General features: G+C 37.8%; 6 protein-coding genes across 8 annotated transcripts; 2 read left to right on the top strand and 4 right to left on the bottom strand.

The window, feature by feature from the left end:
• Nucleotides 1–23: 23 nt before the first annotated feature.
• Nucleotides 24–1,409, bottom strand: LOC111212079. Its single transcript, XM_022713492.1, has one exon. It carries the CDS (start codon nt 1,407–1,409, stop codon nt 24–26), a length of 1,386 nt encoding a protein of 461 aa, XP_022569213.1.
• A 3,048-nt stretch (nt 1,410–4,457) lies between these two features.
• Nucleotides 4,458–6,944, top strand: LOC111212091 (serine/arginine-rich splicing factor RS41-like). 3 transcript variants are annotated; one of them, XM_022713504.2, is made up of 6 exons: nt 4,458–4,617; nt 4,851–4,965; nt 5,542–5,654; nt 5,739–5,974; nt 6,055–6,615; nt 6,706–6,944. In XM_022713504.2, exons 2-6 carry the CDS (start codon nt 4,860–4,862, stop codon nt 6,734–6,736), a joined length of 1,047 nt encoding a protein of 348 aa, XP_022569225.1. In that variant the 5' UTR covers nt 4,458–4,617; nt 4,851–4,859; the 3' UTR covers nt 6,737–6,944. The 3 variants fall into 3 exon arrangements, with proteins under 3 accessions (XP_022569225.1, XP_022569226.1, XP_048608336.1); XM_022713505.2 differs by having other exon boundaries at nt 4,482–4,617; nt 4,851–5,339; XM_048752379.1 differs by lacking the exon at nt 4,458–4,617 and having other exon boundaries at nt 4,850–5,339.
• Nucleotides 6,945–10,982: 4,038 nt separating this feature from the next.
• Nucleotides 10,983–11,678, top strand: LOC106383851 (uncharacterized mitochondrial protein AtMg00310-like). The gene has a single exon (XM_013823906.1). The coding sequence runs from the start codon at nt 10,983–10,985 to the stop codon at nt 11,676–11,678; it is 696 nt and encodes a 231-aa protein (XP_013679360.1).
• Nucleotides 11,679–17,132: 5,454 nt separating this feature from the next.
• LOC106383853 lies at nt 17,133–18,313 on the bottom strand. Its single transcript, XM_013823907.1, has 6 exons — nt 18,176–18,313; nt 17,833–18,097; nt 17,646–17,739; nt 17,423–17,547; nt 17,259–17,346; nt 17,133–17,154 (listed from the first exon to the last, which is right to left on the bottom strand). The coding sequence occupies exons 1-6, from the start codon at nt 18,311–18,313 to the stop codon at nt 17,133–17,135; spliced, it is 732 nt and encodes a 243-aa protein (XP_013679361.1).
• Nucleotides 18,314–18,945: 632 nt separating this feature from the next.
• On the bottom strand, nt 18,946–20,557 carry LOC125584235 (ATP-dependent DNA helicase PIF1-like). Its single transcript, XM_048752377.1, has one exon. The coding sequence runs from the start codon at nt 20,272–20,274 to the stop codon at nt 19,456–19,458; it is 819 nt and encodes a 272-aa protein (XP_048608334.1). The 5' UTR covers nt 20,275–20,557; the 3' UTR covers nt 18,946–19,455.
• LOC106383854 lies at nt 20,344–25,437 on the bottom strand. The gene is made up of 7 exons (XM_048749360.1): nt 25,209–25,437; nt 24,814–25,119; nt 24,442–24,657; nt 22,067–22,769; nt 21,319–21,974; nt 20,558–21,228; nt 20,344–20,385 (listed from the first exon to the last, which is right to left on the bottom strand). Exons 1-7 carry the CDS (start codon nt 25,435–25,437, stop codon nt 20,344–20,346), a joined length of 2,823 nt encoding a protein of 940 aa, XP_048605317.1.
• Between the last annotated feature and the right edge of the window lie 661 nt (nt 25,438–26,098).

Raw genomic sequence — 26,098 nt, 5'->3', positions numbered from 1 at the left:
GAAGAACTGCTGGACCTCCTTGGTTATTGATTCGCCAACGCTGTCCCAGTTGGAGTGGTAGAATCTTGGGAAAACCCATCTGGCCCCGGGGCTTTATCCGCATGGATCGAGAACACAGCCTCTCTAATCTCGGAAGCTGTAGGCAGGCGTATAAGTAGGCTGTTCTGCTCCTCAGTAATGACCGGATCCAGCGCAAAATTGACTGTGTCAGCGCAATTTGTGGCTGAAGAAGAGAAGAGCTTCCCAAAGTATGAGACAATGACCTGGGAGATTTGTTCTTCTTTGTGTACCGATTTGCCATGCTCATCTTCGATCACGCATAGTCTGTTTGCTCTCCTTCTGCCCTTAGTTACCGAGTGGAAAAATCCGGAGTTACGGTCTCCTAGTTTGAGCCATAGTAGCCGGCTCCGTTGCTTCCAATAGGCCTCTTCAGCTAGATAAGCCGCTATTAGTTCAGAGGAGATCTGTTTGATTAGCATCGTGTCATTTTCCCCAGCTGTCAAAACTACTTCAAGCTTTTCTTTTTTGTCTTCAATGATCACTCTACTGTTTCTCTGTTGGTTCTTGTTCCATTTTGAGATAGCTTTGCGACTGGCCTCTATCTTTTCCCGCACTGTAAGTGATAGTTCTTCCTCCCATATAGCGCGAACCAGCTCTTTTATCTCAGCATTGTCCTTTAGGTGTCTGTCATAGCGGAACAGTCCTTGTCTTTTCTTTTTATGTGGTTCCAGTAGCGTGAGAAGTGGCTTGTGATCGGATCCTTCGTAATCGAGGTAATGGCACCGAGCAGTGGGAAACATTTCTGCCCATGAAGTGTTAGTGGCCGCTCTGTCAAGTCTACACCTAACCAGGTAATCACCCCTCTGTCTGCGCCAGGATAATGGGTCTCCCGAATGTTGAAGGTCATAGAGATCACCTTCGGAGAAAAAGGTGCGTAGGTCGGAAAATGATCCTTCTGGACGAGCAGGCCCGCCCTCCTTTTCTTCGTTGCTGATGAGATCATTGAAGTCTCCAGTGATATACCATGGACCCCCACGGGATTCGTTGCATGTAAGTAGTTTCTCCCAAAATAGTCTGCGCACCGCAATATTTGTATCTCCATAAATGAAGGAAGCAAAGAAGGGTTTTCCTTCGAACTCAATAGATGTATCAATCAGGTTGTTCGAAGAACTTAGAATCTCAAGTTTTACATGTTCTTTCCATAGAAGAGTACTTCCCCCCGCGCACACACCGGTAGGGGGAACGATATGATGAGAATCGTACTCTAGTTCGCGTGTCTTGGATAGTACTGTCGCATTGGGGTTTTTAGTTTCTGAGAGGAACAGGATGTCCGGTCCTATGGTGCGCTTGATCTCTCTCAGTCGTTGAACTGTCTCGGGACTCCCCAACCCTTGACAGTTCCAAGCCATTATCTTTAAGGAACGGGAGTTGATGGATTTGGAAAATCCATCTTCCTCTTTGGCTTCATCTTCTTTGGGAGGAGGTTGCTTATAGGTTGGTTTTCAAAACTCTGGTTGGAGGCTATCTGGTTTGCAGCTGATCGGGATCCCCCTTCTCTTTCTCTTCCACTAGTGGCTGCTTCTGTGCCTTGTTGGTCCCAGTTCCAGTTCTTCGATTGTTTTGCTGGGCCTTTGGTGGCACTTTTCTCCTGCTTACTGTGCCTCCTGTTAGCTTGAGAGGGCTAGCATGGGGTTTCTTCTTCCCAGGGGGCCTACCAGGCTTTCGTTTGGCTTGGGCGTCTGAGGGTTCCTTCGCTCTCTTCTCGGTAACTCGGTGTCCAAGTCTGAGTATTGCAGGAATTCTGGGGGAGCTTTCTGCGGTTGGCTCCGTTTGGAGTGCTGGAGTAGAAATGCCTAGGGCGTCCTTTGCCATTTGTAATGCGATATCTTCCATATCTCCTTGGGCTTCAGCTTGTCGCATACGTTCCTTCCGAGCAGCACTTTCAGTTGGATCAGCACATGACGTGTATTGGATCATTACGTCTCGGAGTTCTCCCATTGCTTTATCCATAGCTTCTTGCGGAACAGAGTTTTGTAACACTGAAGGAAGAGCCCCTCCTACCGAGGAACTTAACTCTGTTTTTGACCGGTCTATTCCATTGGCTACATCATCATTTCGGGATCATCAGGGTTCATACCCATAATTCCTGGTGTGTCTGTCTATATGATAAGAGGGGTAAGGTTGCTCCCAATGAGGGTCTCTGCTGTCAGCTCTGTATCCTGGTTCACGAGAGTGGCGGTCTTGAGTTTTATGATAAGGTTGTCTCTGCCTTTGAGTAGGTAGGTATTGGCTTCCTCTTTCTCCAGAGGATCCCCTCTCAGATCTTCTGTAAGGGTGGTGGCGAGTGGTTCTCCCATGCTCTTCGCGGTCTCTTCTCTTACGGTGATAGTCTGAGTCATATGATCGACGGCTATCAAACCTATCCCCTGTTGTTGAAAGCGTAAGCTGGGGGTCAGTGACTCTAGCTTTGTCTTCCTTTTCCTTTGTATCCTTAACCCGGTAAGGATTTTCTTCGGCTTCCTTTGCCTTTTTTGCCGCTCTCTTCCGAGCCTTTGCCTCCAAACAATCATGAATGTCGTGATCGAGTCTGTTGCAGCAAGAGCAGTGCTTCTCAAGCCTTTCGTACACGAAATGGGCAGTCACCTCATTACCTCCTTTGTACTCAATAATCGATTGTTTGATTAGAGGGAGGCGGCCATTGATGTATACTCTCATTCTCACTGTCAAGGAGGTGATGTCTGCTTCTTCATAGACTCCTATGTCTTCTCCAAGTCTTTTGATGGTATCTTCTGTCCAAAGGTGGATTGGGATTCCTTGGACTTTTATCCAGAAAGGTATGAGAGATGGGAAATGAGGCGAGGTAGTTGGTTCCCATCGCTGAAGGATAACCATCTATCGACTGTAGTGATATGGTCTTTTATCTAGGACCGCCAGTAGATCAGATTCAAGTTCAAACTGAAACTGGAATAGGCCTTGTCCCAGGTCAGCGCCTATTGGCTTTCTTTCCGTTTTTCAATGCTCTGTGAAGAAGGCTAGCAGTGCCCAGACCTTCTGAGCAGAGGGGTTTGTTACCTTGCCGATGAGGGTTAAGGAATGTTTGTGGGTGAGATAGGCATTCTCGGTTTCCTCAATTTGGATTCTTCCAGTTCGCGGTGCTTGGTACATGTCTTTAGCAACGCTTTTCCCCTTCTCGAACACTGACAATCTTCGTTTTTCCATGGTGGTTGGGACGCTATTTGCAGTATAACAGTCCTAGCGAGAGTTCGTCGGTTTCGTGGTGATTTCTGAGGTTGAATAGGTGTTTGACGAGAAAGTAGTGCAACTTGTTGCTTGTAAGGATCCGTAGCCACTCCTTAAATGCTGAGAGGAGAGCTTATTAAGTAGATGCCTGTAATAAATGCAGGTAATCCTGAGGATGGAGCCTCCAGAGGGTATTTAAGAAGAGACAGTTTTGTTGTTTCTGTATCAGGAAGGTTATGTGACTGCGTAACGGAGCCCCGTTTTCCAGATCTACAGTTATAAGTCGGTGGTGAGCAGTTAAAACGGAATCCCGTTTGAAAACTTCCTTACATCTGAGAATACCAGCTTGTGCTTTTCGGTTTCCTTATTCTGAGCTGGGAGATTTGTTTTGAGAGGAGCGCTTCCAAGATCTTTGTTGGGCCTTCTGCTTCGGTTACTGGTGTGTAAGCTTTGTGGGAGCGTCATACTGTGTGTTTTCCGGCGAGACTGGAGGCGGTGGCGGTCCCTCCGACAATGGTTGGGGGAAGAATCCGGTGTGTAATCTATCAAGCTTGCTATTATCCAGTAGAGACTTCTCGAAAAAAGAAACAATTCAAAAAGGCCAGCGAAAAATCTGATGGTTTATAGCATGAAGTGTCAGGATCTTTCTTTCGACTTGAGGGTAAAGAAAACTCTCGGGACAGGCGTCAGGGAGTGTTTTGAGAATTCTTTCGTATGTAATTCGTTTTTAGCTGCATAACATTTATTTGCTACAATATACAGTGAAATAGTCAATTAGCTCTATGTGTTTAAAAAAAGAAGTCAATTAGCTCTATATACATCCCCAAACTCTTATATTTGATTAAAATTTTGAAAGATATAAGTTTATAAATAGATAAAAATGTATATATTGCATATTTTTTTGTGACACAAAAAATATGAATCCTAAATGATATTAACTAAATAGATAAAATACTTACATATTAAAAACAACTTTTAGTTAATATCATTAAAGATTCATATTTTGCCTAAACCCTAAATCCTAAATCCCACCCTTTAACTCTAAACCCTAAGTTTGTGACTTTTGATAAAACATTAAGTGCTATTTTTGTGACTTTTGACCTTGAGTGCTAGTTTGCGAACATAAACTTGATTTAGTGCTATTTTTGTCTTTTTCTCAAAAAAAAACTTGAAATACTTATTTAAAGTTAAAAAGGGCCAAAAATATCTTTTAAAAAGAAAAAAAAAAGAAGTATCAGTTTCTCACATTCATTTATCTCTCGCGAGGCTCGAAGAAAGCCAAAAGAAAAAAAAAAATCTAAAAGAGCCTCTTCTTCGTCCTCTTCTAGGGTTTCGACTGTAGAGGGGCGGTAGGGGCTTTTCAACCTCTCGCTAAAGGTAAAACTGAAATAGATTTCACCATCTGATGAAGTTCAGTATCTCTCTTTTCAAACTCAATTGCTCGATTTGCTCCTAAGATTTGATGATATCAGATCTGAGGTTTTATCATCTGCTACAAAGATGAATACTTTAGCTGCCTTTCAATTAGATTTTATGATGTAATTGACTTTGAATTTAGGTCTTAGTACTCGATCGTTGGTTTGTTTCCGATTGTTTAATAAATGGTGTAGTAGGGGAAGATGAGACCTGTGTTCTGTGGCAACTTTGAGTATGACGCTCGTGAAGGTGATCTTGAGCGCCTTTTCAGAAGATACGGCAAGGTCGACAGGGTTGACATGAAAGCTGGTAAGCTCTCTTGTTTCTTTCTTTCTTGTTAACTTGGGAGCCAAACTCTCGATTCCATCATTTCATTAACTTTGGGAGTACGTACCGTTGTCACACCCTCGTGTCTTGTTCCCTCACATACGTATGCCCATCTCAACTTCACCCACGCACTCAAGCAGACGGCATTGAAGTTCTAACGAGAAAACAAGTACTTCATCCGCAATAGCACACTACCTTCCCATATCCTCGACTTAGTTGCATTTCATTCCCCCCTCGTAGAATCATACCAACCTCTCACAGCAGCTCAAATCTGGAGTATGCACCACCTTATTTCTTCTCTCCGTCTAATGACCCTCAACGTTTTCAGTTGACATATTAAATCCCATAATGCTAAGGTCTGTCAAACTGCTTCACTAGTTACTTAAAATAGTTTGAAGACTTTCTAGGCTCTTCTCTCTTTGTGAATGTTACGAAAATTTTACTTGATGCTGCCGATGTAAAGAGGACGGTCTTCTGTGTTGGATGAGTTTTCTTCTAGTTTATTTGACTATTCTTATGTTCTGGACCTCTGCCTGTTTTGTTTCTTTCTTTCTCCAGGGTTTGCTTTTGTCTATATGGAAAACGAAAGGGATGCTGAAGATGCTATCCGAGCGCTTGACCGCTATGAGTATGGCCGTAAGGGACGCAGACTCCGTGTTGAGTGGACTAAGGTAGCAAAATTGACTTATCGTTTCTTTACTACTCTTATAACAGATTTAGTGAATGAATGCTAATTTTTTAATGGTTTGGTGTAGAATGAGCGTGGAGCTCCTACAAGATCAAGTGGTTCAAGGAGATCATCAAGCCTGCGACCTTCCAAGACTCTCTTTGTCATCAACTTCGACGCAGAGAGCACTAGGACCCGTGACTTGGAGAGACATTTCGAGCCGTATGGAAAAATCGTTAACGTTAGGATCAGAAGGAACTTCGCATTTATCCAATACGAGTTGCAAGAAGACGCCACCAGAGCACTTGATGCTACAAACTCAAGGTTTCTTTCTTTGTTCATTTCACAGTCTCCTTTCCTTTGGCTTCAAGCTCACATCGTCAACTTCTATTTTGTGTTTGCAGTAACCTTATGGATAAGGTGATCTCAGTGGAGTATGCAATGAAAGATGATGATGCTAGAGGAAACGGATACAGCCCCGAGAGACGTCGTGATAGGTCTCCCGATAGGAGAAGGCGATCACCTAGTCCTTACAGAAGAGAAAGAGGCAGTCCTGACTACGGCAGAGGAAGACGCAGCCCGAGTCCTTACAGGAGAGCCAGGGTTAGCCCTGACTACAAGAGGGATGATCGGAGGAGGGAGAGGGTCGATAGCCCTGATTATAAGAGGGATGACCGTATGAGGGAGAAGGAGGCTAGTCCTGATTATAAGAGAGATGACCGCAGGAGGGAGAAGGAGGCTAGCCCAGAGAACGGAGCTGTGAGGGACCGTAGTCCAAGAAACGGACGTGGTGAAAGCAGGAGTCCTCCTCCGTATGAGAAGAGGAGGGAGAGGGAGAGGGAGAGGGAGAGGTCAAGGTCTAAGTCTAGCCCTGAGAATGGTCAAGTAGAAAGCCCTGGACCGATAATGGAAGAAGAAGAGGCTGGAAGAGGATATGATGGTGCAGACAGCCCCATACGCGAGAGGTGCACCATCGCAAAACTATCTTAAAATTACATTTTTTTTTGTTATCAATACCATATTTTAACACTCTTTGTTGCTTTGAATTGAATCAGCCACTCTCGTTCGCCTCCAGCAGAAGAATGATGTATGAGCAAACAGATGATGATGTCTCTCTCGCAAAGTAGCTGTTGTGTGAAGTCTTTGCTATGTTATGTTTAGTTTTTAGTGTGTGCTTTTGAGTCTTTGTTCTAGTGCCTTTGCAAACTTCATTTACATTTTGTTGGACTCATTCGAATTCGATTACTGCACTTTACTTCGGATCACTATTTCTCAGTAGATTGTTTTATAAGCTCTTCTTGTGTATGTTTTAAAATCCCTGACATGTGGAACGTAGACCCTATCATATTGGCCTGGCCCATTACGCCAGTAACCCAAGTGGGGCTTGAAACCCTGATGAGCGAGTGGAAATCAGACAGAAGATCGGTTTAGCCATTAAACTGAATCACCGATGATATTTAAGATAGGACTTGACAGTGTTAAACGTAATTTTGCGTGTTTTTAACTCTCAAATATGATTTGACACAATTTACAAATATAACATGTTTCAGTGTTTGAAAATGTATTTTACAGAATGCTAAAGGAAAGAAGAAGCTAATGGTTAGTGGGGTTTAATTAGAAGATTGTAATTCAAATATACAATTGAACCCATAGAACGTAACATGGGATTTATGGAGGAATTGCCATTTTTATTTATTGGAGGAATTGTTGGTGGTTAAATACGCACCTTTGAACCAATATAGTGAAAATAGAATAATAAAATTGTGGTGCTAGTGTCATATATTATAATGTGATGGGTAACTAACTAAAGATGAGGATGAAAATAGGCGAATATAAAGTTAGGCAGAAACATTACAACAAGGGAGAGGTGTTGCAAAGAGTGAGTGGGAGGGTGGTTACTTATTAGGCTAAAATTACTAGAAAAAGTAAAAGAAAAAGAGAGTGTCTCTATTCTTGAGACATGAGAGTCTAGAAACGCAACTCCAACACATTATTATCGATCACATGCAAATTCAAGCAGCGAACGCAATCAACTATTATATCTTAAAGGGATCTTTGTGATAGGTACGTCAACGCTTAGCTTGTTCTCACCCATCTGTTTTCATGTCCAAGAAACATGTAGAGGTAATGTCACCAAATCGTCCAAGATATTTAATAAATTTTAAACAAACAAGAAAACTTTGAAAGTTGGAAATTGACATATAATTATATTGTCTCTTTCTCTTGAAATCTCTCATTTTGGAGACATTGCCTCCACTTCTCGCACTCGCTGGCTAGTTTCAAATTTCTCACCGTTAGTTGTGGTATTATCATATTTGGTTTGTATTCTAGGTAAATCTGATGGACAGCGCGTGTTAGTGGACGTGGCCGGTTGCTCGGACGGCTTGGTTCCTAACTTCCTACGAGCCTTTTTGGCTTTAGGTTTCCTATTTTGTAGCCATTTGCTTTTCTGATTTAGTGGTAAATTTTGATTTAATAGAGAATATCGATTGAAGGTGTTTTGTTTTTCTTTGTTTTTCCTTATATAAAAAAAAACCCAAAAATTAAAAAAAAGCTTTTATAAAAACTGTTTTTTTATAGTTTTGACTTAAAACTAAGGGTAATTAGCTAAATTAAAACTTATATATATACTTTTACTTTTTCCAAAATATGATGTAAATTTATGTATGGTATTAGAGTTCGGTTATCAACTAAGTAGAGTTTGTTTTTTATTCTGAAATTATATTTGATTTGAGACTAGCCGATATAAATCATTATTTTGTATTAGCATTTTACATTAAAAATAGAACAAAACTTAGGATACATATATACAAAATATATGAGGTCAGGTGGTACATTTATTACTATTTTTGTATTGATCAAACATTTATTACTAATTTTTTGAGTTGATAACTCTAGTCTTAATAGAAAATTATTAAGAGGGGATATTAAAACATTTTACAGGCTCTCTCTCCTCTTTCAGTGAGAGAATTTTCTCTCGTTCTCTACTTCTCTTATCAATCCAAAATCTTTCAGAGAGGTATGAGTTGGGTTAGAGCGTGAGAGAGCTTGATGTTTGGTTTCTCCCGGCTTCGGTTTCATCCGACCGGATTTTGACTCCGACGTTCTTGCTTTCCCCTCCAGTAAGAACGGTTGGCTTTTGTCTCCGGTGGCGTGCTTATCCTTCTGGTGGTCGTCCGACTTGTGACTCCGATGTCTGCGCCTGTTCTCTCGGTGTTGGATATTCGGCTTGGTCGTCTGCGTCGCGCTCTCCACGAAGGCGACGGCGGATTTTCACCGGGTTTTTTTCCTGCTTTGTTTGATCTACTTCTCCTCTCTGTTCAATTGATTCTCGGTCCATCCTCCAATGAAATTCGGAGGTTTTTTGGATTGATTGTGTTTCAATTGAACCCTTTCTATGAAGCGTAGATCTGTTTGACGTTTATGTCTTCTCTCGGTTGCTGTTCATTGTCTTTGGTTATGCTCTCGATTTCGGTCGATTGATGCTTTCCTATAATCAGAGTACTGACGTTGAAGGCTTAGGCGTTGTGGATTATGGTGTCTCCATCTTCCATTAAAGTGGTCGTCGGAATTCTTTAGACGGGTTCCTGTTCCGGTATGTTCCGGTGGATCGCCGATTAAGCTTCCGGCGGTGGCTTTCCAATCGGTGAAGGTGGTGGAGGATTTGGTTGGCACGTGTCCCTCGATACCTTCGTTTCAACACGTCGCCAAGTCTCGTCATCGGGTTTTCCCTTGGGCTCTTTTGTCTCTTGGGCCTTTGTTGAAGTCCGTTGTTGTTGCCCGTGTTTTCTTTTAGCCCGTTGGTTGGGCCTTTGTCTCTTTGTGTTGGGCTTGGACCTTGACTCATTAATAAAAAAATTAGATGGAAAAAAAAAAAAAATTATTAAGAGGGGAGACTGTATGTTTCCCTGCTTCAATTGAATATTGACAATCCCACTTGCCGACTACTTGGACGCACTGATTATTACAAAAAATGGAATTTAAAATGTGAAATTGATGTTAGAGAAATGTCGACCGTTGGATGTGAAAGCCGCAAAGTGTGTGAATCCCCCCTTGACAGCAATTCCTATCTTTGTTGCTTTTGCTCCAACAACGCTTCTTACTTTTTGACTTGCTCAATTTCGGCTATAAAGAAAAACTTTTCTTTTGTCTCTTCTTTTGTACTATATGATAAATATATATTAGGATCTATTTGAGCGATGATTATCTAAGTAAACGAAGAAAAAAGTATCTGTAATAGATTACACCTAATAACATTCCATTAAATGTTATCTGTGTTGTAAATATAGATTAAGGAAGATGTTAAAAGGATTCGATATTATCGTGTCTACAGTTCAAGACTTTTTCGCCACGGGGAACTAGATGAACGTATGAATCAGACGAATATATGTCTGATTCCGAAGACAGAAAGACCTAAGTCCATGACGGAATTTCGGCCTATCAGCTTATGCAATGTAAGCTACAAGATAATTTCCAAAGTGCTATCATCTCGATTAAAGAAAGTTCTCCCCAAGTTAATCTCAGAGACACAGTCGGCCTTTGTGGCTCGTAGGCTTATTACAGATAACATCCTCGTCGCGCAAGAAATGTTCCATGCTTTGAGAACCAACCCGAGCTGCCAAAACAAATACATGGCTATTAAGACGGACATGAGTAAAGCGTACGATCGGGTGGAGTGGAGCTTCCTAGAAACATTAATGGAGAAGTTGGGTTTCGAGGAGAGATGGATCCAGATGATCATGCAATGTATATCATCGGTCTCATACCAGGTCTTGATCAATGGAGAGGCCAAAGGCAATATTATCCCATCTCGAGGCTTGCGACAGGGTGACCCTTTGTCACCTTTTCTCTTCATCCTTTGTACTGAAGTTCTTATCTCACAGCTGAAGCATGCTGAAAGAGAAAAGAAGATTACTGGAATAAAGATTGCGAGAGCATGTCCTCCAATATCACACCTCCTGTTCGCTGACGACAGTCTTTTTTCTGTAAAGCAGAGCAATGAGAATGTAGAGAGCTCATGCGAATCATTGACGTCTACGGAAACGCTTCAGGACAACAACTGAATAAGTCAAAATCTTCAGTTATGTTCGGTTCTAAGGTGGTAGCGTCCTCAAAAAATGACCTGAAAAGGTCGCTGGATATCAACCTAGAGGGTGGAATGGGTATGTACCTCGGCCTACCGGAAAAGATCTGTGGTTCGAAAAAACAGGTTTTTAGCTTCGTACAAGAGTGATTGAATGATCGTACCAATACATGGTCGACGAAACTTCTATCCAAAGGGGGAAAAGAAGTTCAGATTAAATCAGTAGAACAAGCAGTCCCATCATATGTTATGTCTTGCTACCTTCTGCCTCAAGGGATAACAAAGAACCTAACGAGCGCTGTCTCGCGGTTCTGGTGGAGTACTAAACTCAACAATAGAGGCCTTCATTGGGTGGCCTGGGACAAAATATGTGTACCGTTGGAAGAGGGCGGACTTGGGTTCCGTGATTTTCATGATTTTAACCTCGCCCTCCTAGCGAAACAGATGTGGAGACTTCTCAAGTACCCTCACTCTCTACTGGCCAGAGTACTTAAAGGACGGTATTATAGACACTCTAGTCCTATGACGGTCGGGAGGGCCAATAACCCTTCCTATGGATGGCGAAGTATCTTAGCCTCAAAACCAGTTCTGCAGCAAGGCCTTCGAAAGAGGATTGGGAATGGACATGATACTAAAGAGTGGGAAGAGCCATGGCTCCCCACGAAACCAGCGCGTCCTCCTAACAATATTGCTTTCCCTCGAGATGAGGAGCTACGGGTATACCATCTTATAGATGCGAATGCGATGACATGGAAACTAGACCTGCTGAGGCTTTTTGTTGCAGAAGAGGACATACCCCATATAGTTTCGCTCCGGGTGAGCAGAACAGGGCGCCCCGATAGCTTCAGTTGGGACTTTACAAAGTCTGGATTATACACAGTTAAGTCGGGATACTCGGTTGCACATGACATGCGCCTCAGAGCAGGAAGCCACATAGCCGCATAACCTAGTACAACGGCTCTGAAAGCTGCAGTATGGAAAATGAAAGCTTCGCGTAAGCTAAAACACTTCCTATGGCAGGTCACATCCGGTTTTTTAGCGACAGCAGCACAGCTACATGGAAGGCACTGTTCCAGGGAGTCCACCTGCAGTAGGTGTGGGGCCGAGAGCGAATCTATAAATCATACCCTATTTGAATGTCCCCCCGCCTTATAGTGCTGGGCCTTATCACCCATACCGACTTCTCCGGGGATTTCCCCGTGTACGTCACTTTATGCTAACATCGATTTCCTTCTTTTCCGTGCAAAGAAGAGAGGTGTGAGTCCAGAAGTGATGACTACTTTCCCATGGATTGCTTGGTATATATGGAAGGCGCGTAACGAGAAAGTTTTCAAAAATAAAGACATCTCACCGTTAGATACAATGCACCAAGCAATAAAGGAAGCAGAGAGCTGGATTATAGCTCAACAAGCCACAGAGATCCTCGACTCCGAAGAGCAGCAAAGGAGTCCTTTTATCCCGACGCAGGAACTCATTGTAAGCCGGTGGAGATGCCAATTCGACGCCTCCTGGACAAACGACTTGGACAAAGCTGGGTGGGGTTTTGTTTTGCTTTATGCAGGTTTGACGTCTCTGTTCGGTGCGCAAGGGGAAAGCGCGGCTGCCTCACCCCTACATGCTGAAGCTGAAGGCCTGATATGGGCTATGCAAGAACTGTTAAAATCAAGGATAACAGAGGTGCGCTTTGAATCAGACTGTGAGCAACTTGTTAAACTCTTACAACAGGAAAAAGATTTACCAGCACTGGCATCGGAATTGGATGAAATTAAAGCTCTATCATCTGAATTCCAAGACTTCTCCATAGTTTATATCTCCAGATCTTTAAACGTTCGTGCTGACTGCCTTACCAAAGGTGGACGAACACGCGTAGTAAGCTCACCGTACGTTGACGCTATTGCACCGAGTTGGCTAGTTTTTGCTGGCCAAGAGGCTGCCATATAGCTCTAAGTTTATTTCTTTCGATGTCAAAAAAAAAAAAAAAAAGGATTCGATATTATGACACACAGTTTTCTCGGTAACTTTATTCATTGATTAAGTCCTACACGCGTTTTAGATACTCAGTTGAAATCAGTAATATTCAGTCAACAGATCCCATGACTAATCTTGGTATAGTTCACCTGCAATTCTTTCGGTTTAGTCTCTGACAGCTTATGCCATAGAGGCATAGAATGATGACTAAAGAGCGTGTTCAAAATATAATTAAAACACATCAATAATCCTTCAATATTTATTTATATGACAATTCCATAGCATTTTTTACCGAGATTTCTCTTTTTTTTTTTCTTTTACTATTTGGCTATTTACCTTATATACATACATTAACGCTACAAGTCAAGTCCAAAACCTTTGTTAGTTTTTGTTATAGTTTTTTTCCTCATGGTGAACGACATTGATATGTATGTATATATATATGTAGAACCAAATTTAACTGAAAACAAAATTGATATCACACAAATTTGATATCTGAAATTTGATATCACAAAAATTTGATATCAGACAATGTCTCCGTACAATTTAGATAACTGGACCTCTATTTTTATCATCATTTACTATTGTTTTTATTTCTCATTTTTAACAATTTTATTTCTATCCATTGATTATATCTATCTTGATCGGAGCAACACGTGTGATTCTCTTGCACATAAATTTCAGAGGAAGATCTTAGCGACAGGCGTTTTATATATTTGTTTGTCAGTGTACTTTATGAAATCATAAAAAGAGCAAAATAGGCATATGTATTATATACATGTATTAACTTTGTTTGTCAGCATATATGCAATATATTATTCTGTAGCAACTAACTACAGAAGAAGACAAAATATAGGACAAGAAGGTACGGCAGAAAAACATGCACGACGTCGACGAAAGGCCATCGTCGACAAGATAAACATGACCACCTCCCTTTTTTTATTCAAAAAGTAAAATTAGATGCTAAAGTTTAATGTAAAAATATTATATATATTACTTCCCAATAACTTATCTTGAAAAATGCTTGTACAATGCCAACTAGGATCTGACACAGATACATTGATATATCTTAGAACATTCGTACTCATATCCATATCCAAATTTGATTATATATATTGAATATATTTTGTCAATATTTAAAATACTACAATTCTTATAACAAATTTTAAGTATGATACTTTTAAATAATTTTGCATATATTTTAATAAACTATATATGAAAAAGATCTGGATCATAATCATATATATTAATTTCAAACTAAATTATTTGTATGATATTAGTTGTCAGTCTAATTAATCTCCCAAAAATAGTGCTGCCAATTAGTCCTATTCCGGATATTTTAAATAAAACTTAAGATATGATTTCATTTTTGTCTCGCTAAACAACATCAATTTTATTTCAGCATGAATCGAATTTATAAATTTACATGTTGCCCTGATCAAATCTTATGATTAGGTTACCACTAAGAATTTAACACTATTGTTGTGTTCTGCAGTTATTTTCCTACTACTATTGTCTACTGGTTAAAATGAAAATTTGTGCGTCGCATATATAATAGCCTGAAAATGTTCTATATTTAAAATTATATTGATAATTTAAAAATCATAATTCGAGCAAATAGTTTTTTAGCACAAGATGACAAGCTAAACATTTCTTCTTTTTTGGATAGCCCAAGCTAAACATTTCTAAATGCTAATTTGTTCGACTAAAAATGACGAGACGTGTAAGACTTTAGGAAATTAGTCAACCACCAAAGAGGTCATTACAATTTAGAGGTGATCCAGTATAAACACGAGATATCGGTTTAGAATGTACACGTCCAGTCTTTTACAAAAAAAAAAATGTACACGTCCAGTCAAAACTTATATATATTGGTAGTTTATTCATATTTGTTCAAATAAGGACAAAATCTATTTGCAAAAGATCACAATGAGAAAGAGAATTCAAATAAGCACATGTTGTTCCCAACAGTTTATGTGATGTCTTTTTTATTCAATGCGTTATGCAACGTGCAAATTCAATTCGATGGACCGAAAGGTTTATACCTGGATTCACCCAAAATAAATTTATGTGGTATCATGCACAAATGAAGCAAGTACTGGCTTACTTCGAAACTAATCATAATATATATTATATATCTCCTTATAAGAAGTTTATCAAATGGAGATATTTTGGTGTCAAATTTTTAGTCCCATATACTAAAAGACAGCAAACTTCAAATTTACCTTTAAAATTATTTGTAATTTACACTATACTACTTATATTTGTCATAATTAATATAAATCCATAAAAAAATTTGTAGATAATTTCTAAAATATATTTTTAAAAAGATTCTAAAAGATATTTGAAAGATTTTGTTAGACATTTCTTTAAGATATTTATTAGTATTTTTTTCCGACAAAACGATACCGACGGATTGGTTCGTCAGAAATTCGTCGGAATCGGTCTATTCCGACGAATTTCTGACGATTTCGGCCATCAGAATCCCTCTAAAATACTACATAAACTTTAAGTGTTGTGCCTTTTCCTTTCTCAAATTTATAGTAGTGCATATTTCATACTGACTTAAGCAAAAAATTCAAAAACACTCTCTCCAGATATAAAATCAAAACATAGTCTAATAAAAACATTTCCAATTTATAACACTATGTCAGTGCGAAATCACAATATTTTACTGTAATTTCAATATTTAAAATTTGGTTTTTTCCAACCACAACACCAACTTTACACTAACCTATTTTTTATTATTATTATTTATTATTAAATATTTTAAATACAAAATAATTATTATTGTGTGTTTTATATTACATAAAACACATTAAAATAAACACATTTTTAAATAAAGTATTTTCTATTTCAATATAATAATAAAGTTTCAGAGCTCCATAAAAGACATGCTTGCAACCAGATTTGAGGAACTTAAAATGGATGAACATGAATCGATTGGTGACTTCAGCTCCACTTCGAAACCAAAAAAAAATCAAAAGAAAAGATATGTTCGCTAATACATACAAGAGTTTTATTTTTGATTATTTATTCATCAGAATTCATTTAAAATATAACTAAATAGTTTTTTTGACTAAAAATATAACTAAATAGTTATAAAATAAAGTAAATAAAATCTATACTATTAAAATAGAAGTCTTGACTTTTTTTATGTGTGATTTTTTTATGGACCATCTCAAAAAAGTTACTTAAGAAATTTTGTATTTACATAATAGTATCCTAACAATATGTATTTGATATCCTCATTTATTCCTACAAATACTCGTAGTTTGTGTTTTATATGCTTGATTGGGCTCGATGTAACTTGGCCAGCTAAAATATTTGTCAAACGTAAACATTCAATTTTATCCTAAAATAATGGATGTTAACCCCTTTATCAAGTTACTAGGTAGTAACCCGCGCCTTGCGCAGGATGAAATAGTTATTTTACATGTTTAAATTATATATGCGTGAGTTAGTATATAAGCTTATAATATGAGACATAAACCATACTTATCGGTTTTGAATGTATTAATAGTTTATTGACTGAAAAAAATTAGAATTTGTCTTCTGGAATATTGCAAAGATAAATTAAGTTGGCTCAACATAAGTGGGTTTGGCGTTTTATTTTTAATTGTTCCCAGTGGGCTGCGTTTAAGTTCAGTCGCATTGGGTTGGATTTTATGTTTTTTGTTTTAAATAATTTTGCTCAACTTAATAAAAAAAGAATAAAAAATAAGACTAAAGGTGGATAAATTTTACGGCAAGAACGAAATCGATCCGTTTCACTTTTTGTCCCGATTTCGATTCATGTCATAAACAAAGCTAAACAGATTCAAGTCGTTCTTTGACTTCCTTTCTTTTCTCTGAATTAAAATCTCCTCCAAACGGGTCTTCGATTTATGTATTTGGGAAGACCGTCTTCGCGAACGAACTCCTATCCCGTGACTTACTCCAAGCAAAGGCGATTCATTTAATTGAAGGTGCAAACCCAGAAAAAACTGTTCAGATCTTAGGTATGCTGATCTATTTATGGTTCTTTTGTATAGATTAAATTGATTATCCAAGTTTTTCGTATGTGCATAATTAGATTCAGATGCCCAAGGAACTCATCAAGTGCCTGAGCGGTAAACTCTTGAAAAGAAGGAGATTCATCAAAAAAAAAAAAATTTGGACATCGGAGATTCTTTAATTGAAGGTAAGAGTAGATTCAAGTATAATATAAGGCTTATAACACTTGAAAAGAAAACAGTTGCAGCGTACAGCAATTGAAAGTTCTTTAACCTTCTAAAACACATACGTTGTAATATAAAAAAATCCAAAACTAAAACCTTAATATAATAAAATCCAAAACTAAAATCTTAATATAAAAAAACCCAAACTAAAAGCAGACATAGAACTTGCATAAGATAGTAAATCAAAGTCTTCAGCTCTCTTGCTTTAGACTCAAACTGTAGTGAATGGAATCCTGGAAAACAAAAATTAACATTACCAATGAAAACTGTTTATAAACCCTGTATACATGATATTCACATTATAAAATAAAGGTTTCCTCAATAATATTAATCTTACATTGATTTAAAGTAATGTATTTCAGGAATTTCAGGATCAAATAAAATATCCGAACAGCCTTCAATGTTTGTAAGACATCTGAAGCGACCTTAAAAACACAACAACTCAGTTCAGCTAAGAAACTAAATACTTATTTTCAGCTAATTAGTCTAAATAAAACTTACCATTACCCCACTCAATTCTCCATAGCTTTAGTACACAGACAACAACATTTGCAGTTGTAGAAGACCAGTATTCATATAACTTCTCAGCAAGAGATCCATAAGCAACACACTTAACTTGCGTGAAACTGCAAAGAATTTAAAGAATTCTGTTATCTAATCTGAATTGCTGTAAACAGAAAACATTAAAATCTATATCACACACTCAATATTTATTACGGAGAACCGAATGCTGGGTTGATTTCCATGATTAAACTGGTTTGCTTGCGCTTCGGGGAAATCTTGGATATCACCTACTTCAACCAAAGCTCCACATAGGCCTAGATTGTACATACGAAAAAAAATAAACATAAAGAAACCATACTATAATTTTGATACTAATAAAACTTGTCTTAAATAAAGGATAGAATTACCAATACAGAACTTAGGATGGTATAGACCACGGAGGATGGTTTTGTAACTCGCACAAAAGAGAAAGTTACACTCGGTGATAGGCTGAATCTTCGTAACCACGGAGTCATGAGTGAGGTTGATATGGTATTTGCTCCTTGTTGTTCGAATCAATCCAGAAGCATGAATTAGTTTAAAATCTAAGATCTCAAACCAATCACCTTCGTCAAGATTGATTTCATACGGCAATACCACACCCCAAGGCAAAGTTGCTTCAATCATTGAACCCTATTAAAATACGTTAAACAATACATCAGAACACTATATGATAAAACAATAAACTTAATTAGTAAATAGAGTACTCACTTTTTCATCTCCAAAAACCATACATGTATTGGGTCGAATTGAACCAAAAGGTGACATCCATGTTCTGACTATCTTGACACGAATTGCAGGCTGCTTTTTGCCTGGAACCAAGGCGGTCAAACATGCGTAGGTCAACATCTAGAATCAAAGGTAAGCTGTTTTGTTCTTTGCTATTGTATGAGTTAAAGAATTAGTTTCGAAGACCTTATATACTACCGATGCTACCATATATTTGATATAATTGACTTGGGACGCAAATTTCATTAATATAGAACGTGCATAACAATATAGACACACTATATATTATACCTTTCTATAGTAAGAAAAGATATACTCTTTCTGTATATGTATCTATGAAGTATATATCCTAAGATCTTTTCATTACTGTATTTACTTTGCGGTACTTAGGTGACAATGATTTGAAAAATTAATTCCAATGTTATTAATGATTATCTTATGCATATATAATAGGAAAAACCAATAATGATAATCTTAGGCATATAAGAATATTTATGATAACAAATAAATATGGAAAAGTGAGAATAAGGCAAAAAAATTTACGATCAGAGAGATCAGTAATACAATCCAAGTTATAATTAAAATATTATTGCATACATAATCTGCATTAACTATTATGATTACTAATTTTCAGTAAACTTTTTTTCCAGAAAATGGCCAACAAAATTCATTTTCTTAATGGACCTCTACGAATTGAAGCCCACATGTTAGAACACCACAAGTCATTCTCTCTGTCTGTCGACATAAGGTTAGTATGAAGAGAAATGAAAAAATCTAAATAATCCAATAAATAGGCATTTCTGATAGAATCTGATTATAAAAAAGGATAGATATTCTCGTAGCCAATGTTTTAACTGAATAAGAAAATTTGCTACCATGTGTAGACTTGGCCATGTATTGTAGTTCTGGTGCTTTAGGTATACATTGTCTTTTCTTGCAAATTGTGTCTTTTGATATGTCGGCAATGTCCTGAAAAAGATTAAATGAGATTGCTAAATGAGAGACATATACAAATCCTCTGTGTAATATAATATTTGTAATACAAGTATATAACCGATAAAGACATTCAGCAGAGAAATTATATCTACACACTTACATGAGATGATCATAGCTTCATTACAGCACATCCTTATCAAAAGAAACTGAAGTAGCTCCACTGGAAAAAAAAATGAAATAGGTTATTACACGACATACTTTATTAGACACGCTTTGTAAAGACTCGCCATCTTACGACTGAAAACATAAATCAAACACATACTCACCTATTCTTCCTTATCTTCAAATAAGTTCTGGAAAATTTCCTTGTAAACCACATTCATAGTTGAACTCTGTGGTTTCCCCTCCTTGTCAGTAATAAGGATCTTTAATCCTTTCCTTGATTTCACACGAGACACAGCCACATATAACTGTCCATGTGAAAAAACAGGTCTAGGGAGATACAAACCTACCTTCGCAAGTGTTTGACCCTGACTTTTATTTATCGTCATTGCAAATGCCACTTTCAATGGAAATTGCCTATGCCTCATCTTGAAAGGAATCTTAGAATCCGTCGGTGTGATTAGAATACGATGTAAGAATACCCTTTCACCAACTCTAGTTCCTGTGATAATCTTTGCTTCAACAATGTGAGAAGACAACTGACTTATCTGCAACCTTGTCCCATTGCACAAACCATCATTAGAATCAAGATTTCTCATTAACATCACGGGTGTTCCAATCCTCAACCTTAAACAATGATTAGGCAACCCTGAAATTTTAATACTATTGAGAAATTCAGGCGTGAAAACTGAGTCATCTTGCGAGTTTGTATCAGCTGGATCAATGCTATCAGAGCTCAAAAATATTCTTTCATCACCTACATGGGAAACGTAAGACATAACATAAGGGAGCAGAATAATAGATAGACATTTCTTGCTGTGTCGAGGCTTGAAAAAATTTAAAACAAAAACAACCTTTACGAATACCTGTTGAGTGATCAAGCATATAGTTGTTAATGATGTCAACATCTTCATTTGTTGGACACAATATAGCTCTTTCCAGGAAAAAAATTGGGTCTTTTGAATCTTTGAATTTATTCCCATAAACTTCTGAAACAATAGACTCAGTAGGATCGTTGCACTCAGTAATCAGAAGATCCTTTGGTATGTCAATCATGATTTCTCCATCATTTGGCTCATTAATTTTCCCATTTCCTAAATCCAATATCCATTTAGAGAACTCTGTAATCTCCTCAACTTCACGACTATCAGGTTCTGAAAAAAGCCTCATGTTTTTGGTAAGCTCCAAAACTTTGCAATGCCTCCACAAATACGAAGAGTTCAGAGACGCCATTACTATTTCTGCTCGGTTCCCTTTTGGAATTACAGGGAGTATTTGTCTAAAATCACCACCAAAAACAACAACTTTTCCACCGAAAGGTCTTTCATCTGTAGTCTTCATAATGTCACATAGACTCCGATCTAAAGCCTCAAAGCAACGTTTGCTCATCATCGGAGCTTCATCCCAAATAATAAGAGAAGCTCTAGATATTAATTCAGCTTGATCACTCCCAGGTTGTATCTTGCAAATAGAAAATTCATCAGGATTTATCGGAATGCTGAATCTGGAATGAGCAGTCCTTCCCCCAGGAAGCAATAAAGCGGCAATGCCGCTAGAAGCCACATTAAGCACCACATCTCCCCTAGAACGGATAGCAGCGGACAATATATTCCACAAAAAAGTTTTGCCTGTCCCACCAAATGCATACACAAAAAAAACTCCACCTAATGAACTATAGACGGAGCCTATGATCTGATCATACACAGCCCGCTGCTCCTCTGTCAACTGTCGAAACCATTCTTCATGACTTACGCGCAACTCATCCTGAGGATAGCTAAGTTCATCTTGTAAGACCTGATTATCTGATATTAACTGATTGTTATCAATGGGTTGGGGCAATGATTTCCATTTATCCAGGCTACTGTTCTTACTGCGCAAGATCTTGTCAATCATCAAAAGTGTACAATTGAGAATTTGTTCTTCACTCAATATCAAACCTACACAATTTTAACAAACTTTATAAAAAATCTCTCTACGAATCAATGGAAATTCATTACAACCGTAGAAAGAAGAAGATGTGTACTAACCTGGATTTCCCCGCTTTTTTCTCTCAATGTGCAAAACATCTTCTGATAGTATATCTTTGGTTGCTTCCCACACCAATTTGGGAGTTGATAAACTTTCAGATAAAAGCATTTGTGCAAAAAACTTTCGCACATAGGGTCCTGATGCCCAAAAGCTACATTCTTTTATTCCTTCAATATATTCTTGATCATCATCCAACAAACCACGCTTATAACATGCTTCTTCAAAACTCGGTTGAACGATCCCATCAACTGTTTTGATATCATCATAACACCGAGGACCTCTAATCTTATTTATCAAAACCCTCAGATAGTAACATGGTCCTTCACTTGGAGAAACATGCTGTAACCTACCTATTACAAAACCTTTTTTCCGTTTTCTCCATTTTTGTTGCTTGTCATCATATATGAATCTTGTTGGCATTTCTGCATAGGTGAGTAATCTAGCTTCAGGGAATTCTTCACAGCAATCAAACCATGCTAAGAACATAGTTTTCATCACACTCACGCGAGCCATAACAGTTTCCACTGTATCACCTTCCCTATATATTACCGGTTGGTCTCCTTCTAGGTGAAATGTTAGCTTTTCAACTGGTGTACTTCGGAAATGCGTATGAAATGCCAAAATTCTCCAAGTAGACTCGCAAGATGATATGTATCTACGCACCAGTAAGAATACAAAAATAACATTAGTTCATAAGCACAATAGATAAAGTTTTACGTTAAGCAAAACGATATATGAACGATATACCTTGCATCAAAATATTTCTTAATTTCATCAACAGTTGGTTCCAGTGCTTCCCCATTAGTGTTACCACCTACTGTTTCCCCATCAGCGTTAACACCTGATGATACTCTTGCAGTGTCTACAGACCCTCCAGCAGTGTTTACATGCTCTCCATCATTCCTACTATTTTGTGTTGTTCCTGAACCACTTGATTCCTTATTAACTTTCTGAGTAACTGTCGCTGTGACACAGTCTTGCCCTTTGTGGATGTACTTAAATAAGTACTTAATAGATCGGGACTGATTACACCACTCAACATTAATGTGCGCATTATAAGCGAGAAGTAGCTTCTTGTTGTAAGGAACTACAAACCTGTTGTCCAACTGAATTCCTTTCTTCTCAACAAAACACCCACCTTCTCTTCTCCGATAGATAGGATACCCCTGCGAATCCACTGTAGTCTTCTCCACTAACTTTCTAGGAAAGAATTTGGTACACCGCCCTTCAATCATACATGGTGAATTCTTGTTAACAACACCACATGGTCCGTGAATCATTGTGTCTCTTACAACCTCATAGAGACGCGGCTCTTCCTTTTTATCAGGAATTTCAACTGATATTATCCGATCAATATCATCAGAACTTGGAAATTTAGCTGTCGGATCCATGAATAGCAAAATATGCGCATGTGGAAGCCCTCGTTTTTGAAACTCTATGGTGTAAACAGCTGCAAAATGATAAGAGATCAAGTTTAAATAATTCAGAATGAAATATCAAATACATGTACTGATCGAAATTAGTAACAAAATACTAACCAGAAACTGTTTTTCCGAGCAAATGTTTCTTCGTTAGATCATCCAACAATTTATCAAGTTTAACTTTGAATAGCCGGCAGCACAATTCCGGTCTGTCTTCAGATCTAAGATTGTATTTCTCAAAATATCGAATCAACTCTGGCCACTTAGGATTACATGTAAATGTAATAAATAGATCTGGAAAACCAAAGTATTTGCAAATGGACATACAATCCAAATACATCTGATGCATATATCTCGGACCACCTGTGAATGATGAGGGTATGATGATACGGTTTCCTTCGATAGGCAGAGAAGAAAGACCATCATTTGCAGCAGCCACAAATTTAGAATAATTCAATGACCTCAAATTGGACTGATTTTTCCTTATATATCGAAGACGCTGAGTTTCAATCATCGTATAAGCATCAACTAAAAACTGCTGTAGTAAACGCCTCGAAAGTAAAAGTGCTTGTGATCCAACCTTTCGAATTTGTATTCGATATGCAAAGAATTCCCTCATGCTAATATTTGCTTTCTTATTTTTGGTGATTCCTGTAAAACCATTCTTGATACCTAGACGAAAACCATCCTCTCCGTATGGAAAAATTAGTGGATATTGAAGAGGTAGATAGCAAGGATGCAACTCGTTGATCCTTTTTAGCTTCCCAGAATTTTTTTCCAAGATAATATCCCTTTTATCCATATTAAGCTGAAAATCTCCAACAACCAAAGCAGCCACTTCAGACGATGTAGGCAAATTGTATACTCTGCCATCCTTCTGGCGATCATTGATCAAAACCAGTGACACATCCTGACATTCAGATTCATTGTTAAATCTATCCATCGCATTACGGAAGGTCTTCACATGAACATTACAACCCCGTAACATGTTCATAATAGACTCTACCAAATCTGGTCTGATTTTGCTCCTTTCAGAATTGCCACTGTTAAGATAATAAACGTACTCCAAGTTAATTAAAAGAAATTGGTAGTCGATGTGTCAGAAAAAACAAAACACTGAAAGCTAAATTAAAAGCAGTTCCGAAAACAGCGAGTGCCATACCTTAACGCTGACAACCTGTTCTGAACTTTGTTTTCTGTATCATGTATATATAACTGAGAAAACTTGGCAGTTTCACCGGGCTTTGGTTTCACACTTCCAATCAAATGATAATTTTCACCATGTAATTTAAAAATCTTCGGTCCTCTACCTCTGTTGGTAGAATTATCAATTTTGCCACCAAGTGATGTAAAGGAAAACATCATATTTAATGGTCTAATATTGTCCCGGAAATGCTTACTAATAACATCATCTTTGGTTAGCAGTCCCATAAGATATTCAGGGGGTTCCTTAAGCAGAGGAAGCTTGATTTTACCATTAAGACAACACATTGTAAATGTGGGCTTTCTTGTTTTCCGGGTCTTGCCAATCCTTTCGTTAAACCAAAATAGTGCCCCACATTTTGGACATTCATTTTCAAGGTCCCCATCGTCTTTATACTCTGTTGAAAATAATCCACAATTGCTTACTTAACAAAAGTGTAATATGTATGTTCAACCCACAATTTTATAACAGAAAGCTGCAAAAATATGTAATTATACCTTCCTCCTTTTTAGCCGACACAACTGAAGCAGTTGATCTTGGTTTAACTTTGGTTAGTGAATCACCAAATGCTCGAGCAAAACGCTCAAACACCTGGTTGGTTACTGCTCGGCGTTGTACAATATCGATCTGTTCGTCATCGGTGTCTGTGTCCGACAAAATGTCATGATTGTGATCTTCATCACTGGTATTTGCCCAATAATCTTCTGAGCAATCTGATGATAGAAATGAATAATTGTGAAAACATATAACATTTAACATCGTGAGAATCACATGTTAACTCGAGAGCTGATATACTGATCGAGTAATGTCATAAAAAACATTTCCCACAAAAATACATATGAATTACAATATCAATATCTTTTCATTACCAGATGAATCTGAGTCCACGCTCGAGATAATAGATTTCCCTGACCAACGGTTTTGACTGCTAGGCTGAGGTGTAGTCCTTTGACTTGACAATTTGCAGGGAAACTGTCTAGTAGGTCTAGTTAGTGTGGGTTGTGTCGTATCAACAGTACACTGACTAACACTTGAAGTTCCACGACTATTATTTTTGAAGAAGGAAGATACTGGTTGAGTTGTGGCTTTAGCAGTAAATTTGAAACCTTCATATATGCGTTCTTGATGCCTTTGTATCCTCTTCTTAGGAGGATTACCAATATTCGCAGTAGCAACTGTAAGGATACCAATGTACACATATAAAAAAATTTCAAACACGTAATCACAACAAATTGAAACTTAATATTTCATGATATGCACTTACTGTGACTTTCAATGATACAGTGATTTTCAGAACTTTCTGATGCAGCTGAGAGTAGAATAGATGGTTGTATATTCAACTGTTTAGGTTTTGTAGGAGTTGGATTTGTTTCACTAAATTTCCTCTTCTGCCGCAAGATGTTAAACCTTTTTGTTCTTGCATCTCTTTGTTCGTTGTATGCCTGATTTGTAATCTCACCCAACATAGCTCTGGTTTCCTCCGGTTGAACCATCTCCGGTGATTTAATTGAAGATTTTGTGTCTGCAAAATCACGTCAAAAAATTTCTTATATAATCACCTGCATATACTGCGATGAAAAAATAATCTTTATATATATGGGACAAATTACAAAACCTAGTTTCCTTCTTTTAGGTGGACGAATGTCTGAAATATTCTCTTTTCCAGCTTTATGTTTGTTTCGATTCATGTCTGAAAACTGCTATCGTTCTCTGCACAGAAACAATAGAGCGTAGTATCACAATGTTTTGTAGGATTCATATAATTTTATTAATAAGTAAATAATTTAGTATATTATCATTCCTTTTGTGTGAGATATTTTTGGATCTAATTCATATATATAATATGGAAATAAACTTTAATCTTTCTTGCACCATAGAGATTGACGTTAATTTTCCATTACATAATAGACATTGCATTGATATTTCTATAAATGTCATTTTATATATATAATGATTCAATTAATCCGATATGAGATAATCATCATTGTTTATATGATGCATGATATGGTGTTTCAGGTATCCAGTGCACATCCACATCAAAAACACCTGATGTTAATATAATTCTCAATTTATATATAAGACTTTTTGTCTGTGTTTCCTGTGTGTCCTATGTGACCTCATTACTAAAAGAATCCATTATATCTTGATATATAT

The sequence above is a fragment of the Brassica napus genome, chromosome C3 (assembly GCF_020379485.1).
Source record: "Brassica napus cultivar Da-Ae chromosome C3, Da-Ae, whole genome shotgun sequence".
NCBI classification, from domain to species: Eukaryota; Viridiplantae; Streptophyta; class Magnoliopsida; order Brassicales; family Brassicaceae; genus Brassica; species Brassica napus.
This window is presented reverse-complemented; position numbering and strand designations above follow the sequence as displayed.

Excerpts from the sequence above, each read along its gene's own strand:
- LOC111212079 (XM_022713492.1), bottom strand. The coding sequence starts at position 1,409 with ATGGCTTGGAACTGTCAAGGGTTGGGGAGTCCCGAGACAGTTCAACGA.
- LOC111212091 (XM_022713504.2), top strand. The coding sequence starts at position 4,860 with ATGAGACCTGTGTTCTGTGGCAACTTTGAGTATGACGCTCGTGAAGGT. Across the intron at positions 4,966-5,541 it reads CAGGGTTGACATGAAAGCTG|GGTTTGCTTTTGTCTATATG; the intron begins GTAAGCTCTCTT and ends TTCTTTCTCCAG. Across the intron at positions 5,655-5,738 it reads TCCGTGTTGAGTGGACTAAG|AATGAGCGTGGAGCTCCTAC; the intron begins GTAGCAAAATTG and ends GGTTTGGTGTAG.
- LOC106383851 (XM_013823906.1), top strand. The coding sequence starts at position 10,983 with ATGTCTTGCTACCTTCTGCCTCAAGGGATAACAAAGAACCTAACGAGC.
- LOC106383853 (XM_013823907.1), bottom strand. The coding sequence starts at position 18,313 with ATGTTGACCTACGCATGTTTGACCGCCTTGGTTCCAGGCAAAAAGCAG. Across the intron at positions 17,740-17,832 it reads CCATCCTAAGTTCTGTATTG|GCCTATGTGGAGCTTTGGTT; the intron begins GTAATTCTATCC and ends TGTACAATCTAG. Across the intron at positions 17,155-17,258 it reads ATACATTACTTTAAATCAAT|GATTCCATTCACTACAGTTT; the intron begins GTAAGATTAATA and ends TTTGTTTTCCAG.
- LOC125584235 (XM_048752377.1), bottom strand. The coding sequence starts at position 20,274 with ATGGGAATAAATTCAAAGATTCAAAAGACCCAATTTTTTTCCTGGAAA.
- LOC106383854 (XM_048749360.1), bottom strand. The coding sequence starts at position 25,437 with ATGGTTCAACCGGAGGAAACCAGAGCTATGTTGGGTGAGATTACAAAT. Across the intron at positions 24,658-24,813 it reads CGTGGACTCAGATTCATCTG|ATTGCTCAGAAGATTATTGG; the intron begins GTAATGAAAAGA and ends TTCTATCATCAG. Across the intron at positions 22,770-24,441 it reads GTCGGCTAAAAAGGAGGAAG|CTGTTTACACCATAGAGTTT; the intron begins GTATAATTACAT and ends ATCATTTTGCAG.